This window comes from Hippocampus zosterae, chromosome 6 (genome assembly GCF_025434085.1).
Source record: "Hippocampus zosterae strain Florida chromosome 6, ASM2543408v3, whole genome shotgun sequence".
NCBI classification, from domain to species: Eukaryota; Metazoa; Chordata; class Actinopteri; order Syngnathiformes; family Syngnathidae; genus Hippocampus; species Hippocampus zosterae.
The window spans coordinates 7,467,113-7,483,795 of NC_067456.1; the positions used below are offsets into that span (position 1 = coordinate 7,467,113).

Sequence of the window (16,683 nt, forward strand, 5' to 3'; positions counted from 1 at the left end):
AAGATGCTTTACTTATGCAAAATAAATAATTGTTTAAAAATCAAATGGAAGCGGGTAAAATTTGATATTTTAAAGCAGCACATAAATGGTTGGGAATCACCCTCGTCTTATGTGTTCTATTTTATGAGCGGTGGGGTAGTGTTGATAATGGAAATGTTACTGGCCTGCTAAAAGGGATGTGTACCATATATCTGTGTACAGGGACATGGTATTTAATGGGGTGGAAGTAAAGTTTCCCAGGTGAGTAATGTAAAAACAAAGTGGATTTTTTTTTTCATTTTTTTATCGTAAGCTTTTTTTAAATTCAGTCCGTCAGCCAGACCGCCTCCTGGCAATTCATGCATCCTCATTGGTCGAACGCAAAAACACCCCCACGAAACAATCCTGAAATTAGCTCTGATTGGCTCACTCGACAGCCGCTCAAAACAATTTTCCCCTGGCAACAGAATCAACCCGGGTAGCAGACGCGGCAGCCAATGTCACCACCCGTACGGCAAAATGATTCTTCGAGAAATCCGGTGGAGCTTTCCCAAACAAATACGTTAAGGTAACCGCTATTTGTGGAACCCTCACGAATTAGCTCGCTTATTTGTGTTTTGAGTAGAAGCACTGGCGGCACACGGGCAACGGCCACTGCGTGTGGGTGCTAACAGTTGACTCACTGGACGCAATAGTGATGTACCTTCACGCTGTGTTGTCACACATGCGTGAAATGAAGTCTTTTTTGCATTCTTTTTTTTTTTAATACTACAGACGTTGATTAGCCGCCTGTCGAATTGTTTTCGCTGTCCAGAATATGTAATTGAATTGTGTGCATCATCACCTGGCACACGCACACACTAATCTAATTTAGGACCAGACTGATTTTCAAGCTAGCTTGGTGGTTGACAGAGTTTGTCTCCGGCACCTGTTGCTTCCCGGGGGGGTTTAAGCCTACTTCATAATTAACCCCTTTCTCTCTCTTTATTTTTTTAGCCACAAAAATATTTGAAAACATTAGTACATTATATCTGTTTTCAAGTTTACATTCGTCGGTCATGAACATGGAAACTGGTCTTGCACCTGTAACACCTTTTTATCGAATTTTAAAATGGATGCCACGCAGTCTCCTCTTTTGTCCAGTATAATTCCACAATAAAATACGACGAGTATTGATTTACTTTTTGAAAAACAAGAAAAGGCGAAGACGAGTCAAAATTCCTTACCTTGGAATTAAATCAGATGCAGACCTTCATGGGCAATTAGCTACAAAGTACCATATGTGGTTCTTATTCTATTTTTTTCTGCACTGTGTTGGATGCCAAATATATATCTGTATGTATTGTATATTCAAGCATAAAGTCAGAGCACGTGTTTGATTGTGTGTCATACAGTATTTGCGCTTGATGTTTAATGGCAAACCCTTTGAAATGCAATAACATGCAAACCATGGACGTCTCTCTTGTCCAAATGGATGGTGATGTTGCCGCACTCCCTACCAAGAGCTAGGGTCACTTTTACGAAGGCCTCAGGTTCAAACTTGCACAAGATAAGTTCCCACTCTGTTTGTTGCAAATGCTTGAGTGTCATCACTCACCATGCAGTTTGACAATGTGTCATACTTGCACTATGGATTCCAAAGGGCCTTTCACTTTGGTCAGTCTCCATTGTTGCACTGCTGAGCTCTTAGTGCTTGTCAACCGTGCATTTCAATTAACACAACGGGGAGCTTTGTGTAGAGACTGCCTGCTTCATGCGTGTATTTACAAGAGCACTTTTGTGTCTATATTTACTCAAGTGCACTTATTCAGCATCTGAATGTGTGTGTGTTTCCTTTGCGCCTAGATGCATGCCTGTGATGTGAAAATGTTGCAATGACTGCAAAAGTACACGGGCGCGAAGACAGATCCAATTGACGCAGGAAGAGTAAAACCAAAATGACACATGTGGAACAGTGTGCCCAAATGGAAACTGTGCTTCTTTTTTGATTCACAGCTGCGATGGATGGGCTCTAGTGTTTTCCATTGTTGAAGTGTGTGAAGAGGCTGCTGATGCCAGCAGTGTGTTCAGCAGCACCGCGCAAACCCCCTCCGGAACCCTCAGACAAATCACCTGGTGAGTAAGGAGCCATTCTTGGCTGATGAAGGACAAGGGCACACGATTTGTGTGCCATCACAAGTGGTCATCAGAAATGTTAGCAGTCAGTCGAAGGGTATATTACAGAATCCTTTATAATAAAGTCGAACACAATCTGCTGGACGCTGCTTGACCTCCAATTTGATTTTAACCCGCAACTCCCTGTACTCGCCCAAAACGTTGACGTGTGACGGACACTGCGGCCAACTTGCATGGTGGGGATTCGTGCTTGTGCTTAGAACGCAAGTCGTGTCATATTAGGGCTGCGGGTGTCGAATTTTTATAATCAAGTATTAATTTTCCCATTGATTCATCGGGAAGTTGGTTAAAAAATGGTTTTTGTATTCGCAATAAAATGTGTATGTGCTGTGTAGGTATCACTGTTATCCACTTGGGGGCGCCATTCTCTCCTTCCAGACTAATATTTGTGAAGTTGAGTGTGTGTGTGGCTTTAGAAGGTGCGGACGGGTCCATAGAGTGGCACGTGCGTCAGCAAATGAGAGTGCAGAGTTGGCTGTTGTGATCTCGGCTTTGATTCCAAGTTCCAGCATTTTCATCAGCAATCATGACACGCAAAAGTAATGCAGATTTTCACTAAAAAATTGATTGATAATGGACAAAATAAAGTCTGACGTTGGATTTTACCGTTTCAGCAGAGGCCTGTGCTGTACTCGTAGCTATTCCACTTTCTTTACTGTTTTGATTTTATTCGTCGTCATTTAACATTTCACAAATTTTGTTTTTGACGACTCCCCAAAACCCTTTTTTAAAAATTCACTCTATTTTTAATGTCAATCGCAATAGTGAGAGTGACAGCCCCACTCGTAGCTCCTTCAAGAATGCTCATTTGAACGGGGGTCGTGCGTTTCGACATCATCCCTGATGCTTGATTTGTGTGCACTAATCCGCCATCTGCTGTATTTAACGTTAAAAAAAACCCCGCTCAGGTTAAATGCAGCGACGTGCGACGACAAACATGGCGCATGTGTGCTCTCTTTCTTGACACACTCCCTAATGGTGGGCGTTCGGTCCTCAGCTTGACGAAGACAAACACCCTTGCCAAGCAACCTGTTGTTTCAGAGGGATCGAGCTCGGGACACTGTGGTGAATACTTCTCATCTGCATGCAGCGGGTGTGTGGAGCGCTATTTGAAGCCATTATTGCAAAAGTGCACCCACCCTGTTTTTCCTTTTTTGTACTAATAGTGGCAATTCTCAAGAAGATCTCATTTCAAAGCTCATATGTTTACCTCGTGCGTGTTGGTCCTTTTTACTTCTCTATATTTACACACACAAAAGGCTTCTTATTCTCTTTTTATGTCCTTGTCAGGTTGCCCGAGATCAATGCTGAAATATTCATCCGTGGTGTTTGATTGCGCAGAGATTGCACATCTAAAAAAAGACCCTTTGATTTTGTGGCGCAGTTGAAACATGGGCTCATTTTAATATGGAGATAAATGAGAGAATCTCTCTTTACTTTGTCTTTTTTCCACTACTAGACAAATCGTAAAGCACATTTCATTCTTTTTTTTTCCACCCAATTTACGGTGTTTTAATTAGATGCTTGCGTAAATTGCCTGGTTTGATCCTTGCGTTTACTATACTTGGATTGGTGAATTTCAGACCTCTTAAGATGTTCACATTTTGAACTGTATTGACTGTTTATATACCAAACAAGGCGTTGGGGACCTCCTGTAGGTCCCCACTTGGCTGAAACCAAGCAAGGAGCACCGAGTGAGGAACTCAGAAGTTGTCGTAGAAAAAATAAAATAACCCTGCTCGGTAAATCGATCAGCTTTCACATCGTTTTTTTTTTTTTTTTGGTGCAAATTTGTTCAGTCTTTCTCCCAAGCACTTATCCTCAATTTCTGATCGACATGATGAAAAAACAACAACAATGTCCATCCTTAGTTTTGTGGAATGACCTGCAATGGTCTTTGACTTGTATTATATGATGAATTTCCCCTAAAGGAGTGTGTAAACAAGAGGCGGGTTCGTGGGGTGCTTTTGTCATTGTGCACGAGGGTGATGAGGATGTGTGTCTTGTTTGTTCTGGCTCTCATAGCAACCTTAGCCCGCAGTTGACGTTGCACGGTGTCAACCGCACCTTCACACTTAGCGCTGACCTCGATTGCTTCCTCATTACCATAAATGTCTGGATTAAGAAATTGAAATCATGACTTCTCGGTTTTGGATTTGTTCCCGATTGTGGCAATAAATGTCCGCACCCCTGACACTATCATCTGTTCCACCTCTTTGCTACCCTCTCCCCACTCCATCCCCCCCGCCCATCCCCTCCCAGCCTCGTCTTCAATCTGTGTTATATTTAAACCTCGGACACTCAAATGAGCCCATTTTAAGGCACACTAACCTCTTCGGTCAACGCCTCTATTGTGGATGACTTTCCTGACCCTTCCTCTCGCCTGTCTCCAGTCTCCAGTTTCTTCGCCCACGCAGTGAAGGTTATGACTGACGGTCGCCCACAGACTCATTTTGAGCCCTGACAGGATTATAAATACTTTAAAACTTAAAAGGAAAAGTGCTGCTGACACTTTGGAGTGTTCTCATTTTTGTTGATGCGACTTTAAAAACATTTTTTTAAAGGTTTGACATTTGGATAAAGACACTGGCACGATTCACATGCGAATGGCTCATGTAGCTCAAGGTAAGAGTTTTTCGTACTGTTTGCAAGATTATTTGCCTGTCCATCATTATTTTATTTTGTTATATAGACACAGATATTATATGTGTATGATATTGGACTGGAAAGCTCAAAAATCCAACCGGTCCAAACTGAATTTCAACATTTCCAGAGAAGCCTGTTAACATGACGGCACATTTTGACTGTTGGTTGCGTATCAATGGGGGAGCCATTTTTCGCTTATAGAAGCCATCATTTACACTTTTGTTTCTTTTGATGCTGTATGGCAGTTGATGATGGTTAAATATGACTTCAGACTTCATCTGTACAGTTATTCAAGGGGTTTACACTTATTAGCCGGGAACAAATTAACTTGATGATACAGTGATCCCTCGCTATTTCGCGGTTCGTTCATCGCAGACTTTTTCAAACATATCCATATACATGGAGTACAGTACTGTATATGTTGCTCTATGTGACTCGCTGTTGTTTTGCAGCTACTCCCGGATTGTTTGCGGACTTTAAGAAAATCACCTGTATATGTTAATTGGTCACTACTTCGCGGATTTTTGTTTATCGCGGGTGGTTTTGGTCCCCCATTAACCGCGATAAACGAGGGATTACTGTATTATTTCCGAGACAGAAGTGGGGAAAATTGGTGTTGTCTTAACACTGCTGAAATGGAGTGTCACTGCAATGTATTTACAGTCGCATCTTTGCATGATTACGACTTCAAACAGGCGCTGCACAGAACCAGCCTCGAATTGAAATACGACGACCGTGCTTGACATCATTGTCGTCAAGTGCAATATAAAACTGAAATCGAATGGTTTGTTTTCCATCACTAGCTGCCATGAGGTAAGCCCCTGCCGCTCCCTCTCCACCCACCCAGCGTGTCCGTGGGCAGGATGACCGCCGTCTGCCCCTCAGAGAGCAGCCCGGAGGGGTCCGAAGCAGGGGCCGGAGCCACGGGGCGCAGCTCCGTTTCCGGGGTCGACACCGGGGAGTCAGTAGAAGATTCTGCCGGTTCAGCGGTCGATACCCACGGGCAGAAGTACACGCGCTACAGCAACCAGGACAGCTCCGACATCAACACGGACGACGAAGGCGCCGCCGTCCGCCGCCTTACTCCGCTGGAGAGACTCAACCTGGATATGTGCCAAGATGAGAGGCGAGGGCAGAGTTTTATTTTAATTTTTTTCCCCCTTCAGTTTCTCTCTACGCTACAATCTGCGCTCCGTTTGTTGTTTGGATGGTTTGGCAACAGGGTGGTCCGTGAACTCACAGTGGGCAGAAGAATCAGCTTCTACAAAATTCGAGGAGAGATCGGCTGTGGAAATTTTTCCCATGTCAAGCTGGGAATCCATGCACTCACGAAAGGTACGGCGGGCGCAACGCTGAATCAACACCTTGGCTGAACATGAACACTTTCTGTTTCTAACCGGAAAACATTCCACTTTAAAGTGTTTTTAGTTGAATAAAAGAATTTCCAATATTAACAAAAACAATAAAACTGTTAACACGATTTTGTCCATCAATGAAAACATTGGATTGGCTGGCGACTGATATCATCCTCATTTCGATATGAATATCTTGAATGTTCATATTTCAATTTCGATGCGCTTCATATCACCCAGCCCTTGTCCTTTGCACCCCTATATCTTTATCACCCCTTTTTTCTCTGCAACACCAGACAAAGTGGCCATCAAGATCCTTGACAAAACCAAGCTGGATCAAAAGACCCAGCGTCTGTTGTCCAGAGAAATCTCCAGCATGGAGAAACTACATCATCCGAACATCATACGCCTCTACGAGGTTGGATTCACTTGCCAGTTTTTTTGATTGACCCGTTTACGTCTTGAGAGGCATTCGGCATTCAAGTGTATCAAGCCATTGTGATCACCCTTTTCCCCTCTTTCTAAATCCTAAGGTGGTGGAGACTTTGTCACGGTTACACCTCGTATTGGAGTACGCTGGTGGTGGGGAGCTCTACAGCAAAATCACGAGTGAAGGGAAACTTTCTGACGCCGACAGCAAAATTGTCTTTGCTCAAATTCTGTCTGCCGTTAAACACATGGTTGGTATCATACCTGTGGAAATCTTGCTGTCCTGCTGTGCCATTCTAGTTGACGCTTGCTCCTCATTGTGTGATCGTTGACTTATCATCCACTTGTTTTTTGGTCAACAGCATGAAAACAACATAATTCACCGCGACCTGAAGGCAGAAAACGTCTTCTACACCAGCAGCTCTTGCGTCAAGGTCGGCGACTTTGGCTTCAGCACGATGAGCCGGCGTGACGAAATGCTCAACACTTTCTGCGGCTCCCCGCCTTACGCTGCCCCCGAGCTCTTCCGGGATGAAAACTACGTGGGTGTCTTTGTGGACATCTGGGCCCTGGGAGTGATGCTGTTCTTCATGGTGACGGGCACCATGCCGTTCAGGGCGGACACTGTGGCTAAACTGAAGCGGTGCATCCTGGAAGGCGCCTTCACGCTGCCTTCCTGGCTGCCGGACTCATGCCAGAAACTGATCCGGGCCATCCTGCAACCCTTACCGGCTGACCGCTGCTCCGTAGAACAGGTGATGGGCAGCGACTGGATGCATCATGTTGACTTCCCGCGGCCCATGGAACCCTTCAAGCTGGAACCGTCTCACCTCGCAGAGAACGATCCATCCGAGTTGGGGCTGGAGGAGATGGAAGTAGTTACAGCACTAGGGGCACTTGGCATCACCTCAGAACACATCCTGAACAACCAAGGAAAGGACTGCAGGAGTTCCATCACGGGAGTGTATCGAATCCTGCTGCACGGCGCTCACAGGAGACGCGCTCTCGAGAGCATACCGACGGTCACGCAGGCAGCTGGACCAAAAGCGACGAAAAAGGAGCGTCTAAAGGTGTACCGCAGTTTACGGCACACATCCAAACTCTGTATGATCCTGTGACATGAAGCTCGATGAAATTTTATATTCAGTACTGTCCACATTTGGCGGGATGCATTTTGGTTAGAAAAAAAAAACATGTCCGGCAGTTTGGCCAGTCCGTTAAAATTATAGTTCAAAATGGAATCTGGGATTTCTTATTTTCATATCTTTCATTTAGCTGGTGAAATTTATCTCTGTGAGAATGTGGAATTAACTACCTCTTTTTTTTTTTTTACACAGACGATCTAATCCACAAGATTTGAAAAGAATGATGTCCTCAAAGATTTCGGTTCATTTTGAATGGGTGAATGTAGCTGACTCTTGACTTTTGGCACGATGGAGCACAAAACATCCCGTAGGAATAATCAAATCGCTGTAGAGTGTGCAAAGGCTTGCATGCACATACGCGTGTTGACTTCAGGATAAGCTTTTCCTTTGCAATGTCTTTATAGACGCTTCATTGCCATCATGCCTGATGTATCTCTATGAGATGATCCACAGGTTTGGAAAAGCCAATAAATTACTTTTAATCTGTTTTGACTCTACTTTTAATCCACTGGTGTCATACTTACAAATGCATATGTGAACAAAAAAATGTTTATACATGGTAATGCCTCATGCTGCAAAAGAAAATACAAACTAAAACTATATGCAATATAACAGCGTGGCGGTAAAGAAGAGGCGCACATTTGGTGTATTTGAGGATGAATACCATTATTACTAAAGCAATAAACAGGTACCGTTGTCTTCCAATCCATCTGCCCCAAATGACAACAAGCCTCTACGCTACAATATAGTTCCCAATCGAATCTAATTGCAGGATCAAAATATACAAACTGGAAATAAATTGTTTTGTTTTTACCGAAAAGTTTTCCTTTATCTGTATTATAGTTTTGAGTACAAGCAAAGCCAACCAACACATTAGTAAACATTCATTCATTCATTCATCTTCCGAGCCGCTTGATCCTCACTAGGGATGCGGGGGGTGCTGGAGCCTATCCCAGCTGTCTTCGGGCAGTAGGCGGGGGACACCCTGAATCGGTTGCCAGCCAATCGCAGGACACACAGAAACGAACAACCATTCGCACTCACACTCACACCTAGGGACAATTTAGAGTGTTCAACCAGCCTGCCCCGCATGTTTTTGGAATGTGGGAGGAAACCGGAGCACCCGGAGAAAACCCACGCAGGCCCGGGGAGAACATGCAAACTCCACTCAGGGAGGCCGGAGCTGGAATCGAACCCGGTACCTCTGCACTGTGAAGCCGACGTGCTAACCACTGGAGTACCGGGCAGCAAAATGTTCAGTTGGTAAACAAACCAACTGAACATTTTGCTCATCTTTTAAAGAAAACATTTTTGGTTAAGAAAAACAGTGTTCCGCTAAATGGTGGACGTCTCGCATCCCTATGACCAATCATTATTACATGAGGTATCCTGAATTAAAATTTGTAATAGACAGAATGACTTTGTCGCTATCTACAGCGTTAATTCCAAATAGTCAGATTTAGACTTTAAAGGGTGTGTCCGCTTGGCAGAGAGCACACAGCTTCACAGTGTTGACATATGATGGCATCACAGGTTCTACTAGAGGCTGTCACCGTTTTTTATTTGATATTTTATTTTATTTTATTTTAATGTTACCTCTTGAATTTCTTGGAGCAGATTGGGAATTTCAAATGTTGTCGCAAACTTTGTTTAACATTAATCGCAAAAAAACCATGCGCAAGTCGCTTTGCTTATTGGTGTCGTTAAATCTTGAGTTTGTTGGACGCAAAATACGATTTTTTCGATCCCAATCGGGAGTTCTAATTGAAGTGCGCAGAGCGCATGGAAGACTTCATTTCCCACGATGCATTGTGTAAGATTTACGTCTGATATGCTTGCCACTTCCGCCTTCACGCGATGACGCAATTTTTGCCTTGTTGGAAGCAAGACGCTTTCCACAGGAACAGGAAACGTTGTGAATTGACAGCAACAATCGAGCAGAGACACCGACGACGAAAACAAAAACATAGACGGCGAAACCCAGATACATTCATTCAAGTGGCATTTTAACTTCTGTGGTAAGAAATTTGATTCCCATATGAAGTCAGTATCCTGAAAGAAGTTTGTGGCGTGTTCCATTAGAACATTGAAGTGTGATAATCGTACCTTGCTAGTCAAGCTAATGCTAATTAGCTCCAATGGCTTGCAGATACTGTATTGGTGTAGTACGCCCATCTGTCCTTACAAAAGGACGCTTTTGTAATGTAAGCCATTAGTTAAAAGTGCACAAAAAAGCATGTCGCTGTGATAATTTTGACCCCCCTCTACCGTCACTCTATCGTGTATTGTAATCACGCCAAATAAATGCAAGAGTTTGTTTTTCATGACACTGTAGTCCGCAATCTCACTATGGAATTCTAAGGTGAAAAGCATTCAGCCTTGAATTCATTATAATTCACTGCACGTTATGCTGAATGTCGCCTTTGTGTTGACATTGCCTGAGCATCACGTGAGGCGTGAGGGGGCGGGGCACACTAGAAGATGAGGTCATTTTCAGAGTGATGCAACATGAAGAAACGTCTAATAACTACTATGTCGTGTGAAAAGTTTTGATTCCTGCAACATCCCATACTTAATTACCCTTACATAACAGATACATTTGTCTTCTTTTGTGACATGGCCTGATGTGGTCTTGACGTTATTTGAAATATGTCCATGGCAGATGGCAATCACAGGAGACCAGGCAAACTTGGATGACCTTCTCGGGTTGGAGTTTGATGACGGCCTGAATGGATCATCCGAGGAGCAGCTATTTGACTACGTCAGTACGCTCATTGATTCGTGGCACTCCGAACAGGATGTAAGGCTTTTAAAATGTCTCGTTTTTAATGAATTAATTGATATCTAAAAATGGGAACAAAAAAAATCTTGTGATGTTGGCATGACATGAGTTCACATCTGAAGCAGTGCACAAGAGTGTACCCACCTGACGATTTGATTATAATTCAGAGGGCTATAACTCACTTTTTATAAACAATGCATCTTGTGTGCGCAAAAAAAGTATTCATTTTTTATTATTTTGATAATGTTTGCCCAAACCAAATCCAAACCAACAGTGGCACTTTCTGTGATGCCGAAAAGAGACTGGCTGCTCAATACAATGTGATCAATAGGACCAATTACTTATTAATTCCAATTACAAATTCATTTCACCAAGCAGGTGCCAACTTAATTATACAGTACTTACCGGTACTATTCACTACTCGCATGATCTCCAGCAATACCCATAAAACGCCACCAGGTGACAGATGACTGCAAACACATTCTTGTTGACTCTCCATCCTCTGAAGTAGAACTGGTTTTACATATTTTTATTTATTTATTTCATTTGATCAGGCAATGGTTAATTTCTCTTATATCGGAATGACAGTACAGATTTTTAAATTATTGAAACATTGCCTAAACTGTGGTTGATTGCTATTTCACACCATTGGACTCTTTAACATGCACAAGGACTCTGCGTCATTAGCGCAAGACATCAGTGATCGATTTACTTGACATGTGTCAGTTGTATAAGTTTGTCATCGGTCGGTGTTTTCCCTCCTCAGGTGCTCAGCTTGTTTCAAGAAGAGGACAACATAGAGACTCACTGTCCCTCCTATTCCCCAACGGGCAGCGACAGCGGCATCTCCGATTCCAGCAGCACCGGCCGCATCGACAATGGCACTCCCGCGGGTTGCGCGAGCCCCGGGGGCGGCGACCTCGACGTCTTGTGCAGTCGCACCTACTCCAACTCGAGCCCAGTGTGCTCTGAGCCCGCCTTAGTTGCCGAGGAGCTGCAAGCAGAGAACCCGGAAGCCTTGCAAGTCCACGCGGATCATAGCTACTCGTTGCTCAGGGGCAGATGTGAAGACACGGATGCCCTGCAGAGCGTGTGGGCCGAGAAGCCTGACATGGATGTCTTCATCGATCTGGGTATGTGTCAGCATCCTTTTCAAACAATCCTTTGACACGTCAGGATTCGCCAGTCCTAGCAGGCAGGAATTAAAATCACGTTTTAGTCGCTTGTGGATATTCTCATTCAACCAGGTCATTTCTTTCTCAGGGTCTTGAGTCACTTGTTAACTGGAATGCTCTGTCGGTCTTTGACGTAAAAACTGTTTATGCTAAGCAATCTCTTCCTGTGTAGGCCTTCTTCCTGTTTTCATTTCTCAGGCAGCCTCTTTCATTAGGGACTCAAGTATGTCCTCTGCAGGTTGCTGCCATCCGTGCGTTTTGTCTTCCATTTGTCCTCATTGGGTGAACGGAAGCCGATACCAGCCGATTTGGGACTAGAGGCAGGGTCAACTTTGGATTGGCTGCCAGGCGATTGTAGGGCACACGTACACGAGCGGCCGTTGCTAATCATAACTCACGCCTTTGGGAATTTGAATCGGAAATCAAAGACGACTATGTGCGTCACCCAGTGCCATGTACACGCATCATTTTTATTAACCGCAGGCAAGTAAACGTTAATGTGATTGACACCTGTCACTCAAATCACTTGTGTTGCGCCTCTCGCTCGTACACTGAATACATTTATATACAATGTATTTGTCGCCGCGGGTTGCAAAATTTACCTACGTTAAGTCACGCCCACAGATAATCTGGTGACTGAGGAAATGGAGGAGGACTTTGCCTGTGACTATGCCAGTGAGCTGCCTTGTACACTGGCCATCGAGGACTCGCCGCTGGACACCGTGCAGCACGACTTCACGGAACAGGTCAGTTCATTCGCCATCGTCCCATTGTCATCATCCCAATGTGGAGGACTTTATGCAAAAACTGCTCTTGGGCCTTTTTTTTTTTTTTGTAGTTCCAGTTCAAGGAGATTGTGCTCTCTGAGGAGGAGAAACGGCTTTTGGCCAAAGAGGGAGCAACTATTCCCACCCAAATGCCTCTTACGAAGGTAACCTCACCCAGTGCGTAAATGTAGCAGCCGATAAGGATGGGATTTGCAAACATCACAGCATCACACACCAATCAAGGCACGCAACACCAACAACGGAAACAAACACACCACACGCACGTCACTGACATGTGAGACGGTCGCATTCCTCGGAGCCACAGCCATGGACCGACCAAACTCGCGAGGACTCTCATTGTATTTTCTAGTTTTGCCGGTTTGGGTTCTACCTCATGCAGTTGACTTAGGTATGCTGTGTTTCCGTGACATCAAGAGTTTTTATGTTAATACAATTGAGAGTCGTACGGCATCACATCATTACACGTGACGAGATCGTCGCCGTGCGACAGATTTCCGTGAGCAAGCTCACGACGCGGAAACAATGCATCCAGTCTATAAAAATCGATCATCAAAAGCATTGGCAACAAATGTCCTTGTCGATTTGTTGTGTCGCGCAATCGTGACGTCCCGCTGCATCACCCGTTCGTGAGATCAGTCACCAAAAGATGGTTAGATAGATAGGTAGAAGTTAGTTGCGGCCTTAAATAAATAATAAATAGCACTGCGATTTATCCATTTTGTGTTTATATTGCACTTAATTGAACTGTGTTTGTTGGTTTTTTTTCTTCTTTCTACATACATTCTTGCTGCTGGAGGCTGTAAATTTCCCCAGTGTGGGACAAATAAAGGATATCTTATCTTATCTTAAACGCGACACAATCTGAATTTGCGTGTCCTTCGGAATACGTCGACACGGTGTATCAACTCGTTTCCACATGTAGAAAGTGCGTTCTTAGTGACATTTTCTCATGCTGCGGACGCAGGCTGAGGAGAGGACCCTGAAGAGGGTTCGGAGGAAGATCCGCAACAAGCAGTCGGCTCAAGAGAGTCGCAAGAAGAAGAAGGTGTACGTAGACGGCTTAGAGAGCAGGTGAGGTGAATTTCTTCTCGTTTGTACTTTGGAATGAGAGGCAGACAAGAGCCTGAAAACTTCACCCCATCCCCCCCACGCCCCAACCCCTCCTAAACAATGAAGACCACTCATGCAAGCGGGTGGTTGATTGTTTTACAGCCAGCTCGCTCTTTAGTCTCCATTCAAATGCAAAAAAAAAACCGTTCTTGCATCACTCAGAATGCTCACTCACAAGGAGGAGAGCTCATCCATACGTAAATCACATTCTCCGAGATTAAAGACAATCCGCAAGGGCGTCAAAAGGTTGCTCGTGCTAATGAACGACTTGCTCATGATGAAGTGAGTGAAACTCGTCTGTCCCCTCCCCCCGCTCAGAGTCGCCGTCTGCACCGCGCACAACGTGGAGCTGCAGAAGAAAGTCCAAATGCTGCAAAAACAGAACATGTAAGACGACTTGATGATGCCCAACCTCACATTCATACAAATTAACACAGTCGTCCCCCTCGCAGATCTTTAATCGAGCAGCTGAGGAAACTGCAGGCCGTGGTGAAGATGTCCACCTTGAAGGCCAGCACGACCAGCACGTGCGTCATGGTGAGACAAAGTCCCCTATTTGTTTTTTTTGTTTTTTTTAAAGATTGCTTTTCCTTTTTTCTTCATGGAATGTGCTTTCCACCCTCCCAGGTGTTCCTGCTCTCCTTTTGTCTGATTGTCTTCCCGTCGGTTAACCCCTTTGGCAACAACACGGAGAAGAAGGAACTCTACCTTCCTTCGTCCAGTAAGCGCTCGCCAACTGCACCCGCCTTATATTGTACATTTATTGGGCTCATAAAACAAAACAGAGCAGGAGGATTAAAAACAAGTGAATTAAATTTTAAAAAATAACATTTGAAGTCTTACCCAAGTCCAGTTCTCCTTATATAAGATAAATCTGCTTCAGTACATTTGTACCCCACTGTTCACCGAGTCATAGATACGCCCACGAAAACAATTTTTGAATTGCTTCAAGATAAAAATAAATAAAAAAATAAAACTCCTCCACTCACTTCAAAATAGTTCTGTGGCACCAAGATACCTCAAAATGACTCCCCCCCTCAACACATATTTAACATAGAGGCGCAAACATACACAACATTGAGCGTTTTTCACGCCTTCAGCTCAAAGCCAGCAAAAACCAAATTAGTGAATGACTGAAAGGTGTGTGATGAGTGATTTTCCCACTCGGTGATGATGGCAGTCAATCGAAAAGGTTGATCGAAAATTGGTTTGCCCCAAAAAGACAGAATTAGGTGAATTTTCGACTGCCAAACCACGACTGTTGAGGGTTTCACTGTTGTCATCAATCTCCTCATTTCGTTGCTCTTTGTTTTCCTCTCAGTAGTTTTTGTGGCAGTCTACATGTCATTCACACACAAATCTAACTCTGATCACTGATGTAGGAAGATGATGCATATTGTTATCCAAACAATGAAAAAGGAAACGTTTGAATTCAGCAGTCGCGTTATCATAGCGATGCTCTATTCTTCAACTTTCCTGTAACTGTCCTCCTTTTTTTTTTTTGTGCATTCACAATTGCAGTCATTTCCCGAACTTTGCGCTCGCTGCCGTCAGAGAGCACCGACGCCTTGGCCTACTTAGAACCCGAAGATGACGAGCCAGACCATCACCTGCTTCCTCAAGCTGAACTGGAGAACATCGACGTCATCTTCGCCGGCGGTAAGAACAACAACACCCCGGACTACCAGCGCGTGGAGCAGCCCGACTCGGAGACGGCCGTCAACGGCAACTCTTCGGCCGACTACCCCGCCGCCCCGCAGGCGGCGGAAGTGACGCCGGGTGCCGGGGAGTTACAGGAAGGTTCCTTAGATTCCGTAGTGGTGGCCGCTGTGGCGTATGAGGTCCCCGGGTCTAAGGGGAACTGGATAGACCGCAACCCTCCGTCCGTTATATTACAGCAGCACCGTTCGGATGAGATGTAGCGCGGTTACGTACGCAGCGCCTCCAGAGGTATTCACGGCGATTGACTTTTCCCACACTTTATGTCGTGACAAACATTTCTACAAGGCTCTCGGACCGTCACGTGTGTCGAAGTTTCAGAAAAAGAAATTGTGGGATGCGGCTGCAATATGTGGGGGAAAAAGCGAACGCTGTGAATACTTTTCCGATGCACTATAGGGGAGACATGAATTTTATTTGTACCACAAGGAACAGGGAAGCTGAAGCAGGGTATATGCAGTCACACATTGAATAACCCCGCCCACTATTTGAATGGTTAATGGTCTGTCCTTTATATAGCCGCTTTTCTACCTCGGGCACTCAAAGCGATTGACACCGTTACCTCGTTCACCTACCGATGAAGCCCCATCAGGCGCAAGCGGGGCTTCAGTATCTTGCTCAAGATATTCTCGCAATGGTCCGGGGATCGAACCACCGACCTCCCGGTTGAGAAACGACCACTCTACCACTGAACGGGATAACGACCCAGCATAGCAAAATGATTTCATGTGAACCCACATTTTACAAATGAGGTGTTCGGCCCGATCGAAAATGGGAACGCTCTCAGCTGCTTCTCAAGTGATCTCCGCAAAAAAAACAAAGGAAAAGCTCATTACCGGTAACAGTCGTCAGTCTTAGCATTAATTAAAACCTTGACTTTTTAAAACCGCATCAAACCGGTAATCAGCCCATGCCTAATAATGAGCTATTGTTATGCTATATTTTGCAATAATTACTCAATTCTTTATTTTATCAATCAAAGGTAGAGGTTTGACCGAGTGAACCAGGATTGCCTCATCTCGGAATCTACTCGTATAAATTCCGATTCATTTTTCTATAATGGGTCATAAACAGTGGAACAATGCAAAGAATTGTTCCCCCCCTCCCTTAAAAAAACGTTTATAAGTGTTTTTATGTCAATCATGCACAAAAAGGTGTTATTCAGTGAATATTTGGGGGATTACTGTAATCGTAACTGTAAAAAGGATTTGCTGTTGTAAATATTAAACAGGTTTAATATTACATTTGTCAGCCCCAGCTGTGACGGGAAAAAAAACACTCTTAGAAAAATTGCACAGGATAATCTCTCGGGAGAATCTTTGAGACATTCGATAATCTGATTTTTGGCTGATATCGATCGCAAGGTGGAAAATGTTGTGTACC

The 16,683-nt window shown here is 44.3% G+C and overlaps 2 protein-coding genes across 12 annotated transcripts; both read left to right on the top strand.

Moving 5' to 3' along the window:
• The first annotated feature begins 282 nt into the window (after nucleotides 1-282).
• On the top strand, nucleotides 283-8,212 carry nim1ka (NIM1 serine/threonine protein kinase a). Of its 10 annotated transcripts, none has more exons than XM_052068504.1 (8): nucleotides 510-547; nucleotides 1,975-3,896; nucleotides 4,719-4,779; nucleotides 5,604-5,926; nucleotides 6,023-6,135; nucleotides 6,449-6,570; nucleotides 6,686-6,832; nucleotides 6,944-8,212. In XM_052068504.1, the coding sequence occupies exons 4-8, from the start codon at nucleotides 5,664-5,666 to the stop codon at nucleotides 7,697-7,699; spliced, it is 1,401 nt and encodes a 466-aa protein (XP_051924464.1). In that variant the 5' UTR covers nucleotides 510-547; nucleotides 1,975-3,896; nucleotides 4,719-4,779; nucleotides 5,604-5,663; the 3' UTR covers nucleotides 7,700-8,212. The 10 variants fall into 10 exon arrangements, with proteins under 10 accessions (XP_051924462.1, XP_051924464.1, XP_051924469.1 ...); XM_052068509.1 differs by having other exon boundaries at nucleotides 5,648-5,926; XM_052068505.1 differs by having other exon boundaries at nucleotides 520-547; nucleotides 1,975-2,094.
• Nucleotides 8,213-9,600: 1,388 nt separating this feature from the next.
• Nucleotides 9,601-15,883, top strand: creb3l3l (cAMP responsive element binding protein 3-like 3 like). 2 transcript variants are annotated; one of them, XM_052068514.1, is made up of 10 exons: nucleotides 9,601-9,744; nucleotides 10,389-10,526; nucleotides 11,275-11,641; nucleotides 12,308-12,429; nucleotides 12,522-12,614; nucleotides 13,436-13,542; nucleotides 13,900-13,968; nucleotides 14,034-14,118; nucleotides 14,209-14,302; nucleotides 15,103-15,883. In XM_052068514.1, exons 2-10 carry the CDS (start codon nucleotides 10,389-10,391, stop codon nucleotides 15,501-15,503), a joined length of 1,476 nt encoding a protein of 491 aa, XP_051924474.1. In that variant the 5' UTR covers nucleotides 9,601-9,744; the 3' UTR covers nucleotides 15,504-15,883. The 2 variants fall into 2 exon arrangements, with proteins under 2 accessions (XP_051924474.1, XP_051924475.1); XM_052068515.1 differs by having other exon boundaries at nucleotides 10,389-10,487.
• Nucleotides 15,884-16,683: the final 800 nt, after the last annotated feature.

Bases quoted from the DNA above. Each gene is read 5' to 3' on its own strand.
- creb3l3l (XM_052068514.1), top strand. From the start codon at position 10,389: ATGGCAATCACAGGAGACCAGGCAAACTTGGATGACCTTCTCGGGTTG. The intron at 13,969-14,033 runs GTAAGACGACTT...TCCCCCTCGCAG, and splicing joins ATGCTGCAAAAACAGAACAT to ATCTTTAATCGAGCAGCTGA. The intron at 14,119-14,208 runs GTGAGACAAAGT...CCACCCTCCCAG, and splicing joins CGACCAGCACGTGCGTCATG to GTGTTCCTGCTCTCCTTTTG.
- nim1ka (XM_052068502.1), top strand. From the start codon at position 477: ATGTCACCACCCGTACGGCAAAATGATTCTTCGAGAAATCCGGTGGAG. The intron at 5,927-6,022 runs GCGAGGGCAGAG...GTTTGGCAACAG, and splicing joins GATATGTGCCAAGATGAGAG to GGTGGTCCGTGAACTCACAG. The intron at 6,136-6,448 runs GTACGGCGGGCG...CTGCAACACCAG, and splicing joins AATCCATGCACTCACGAAAG to ACAAAGTGGCCATCAAGATC.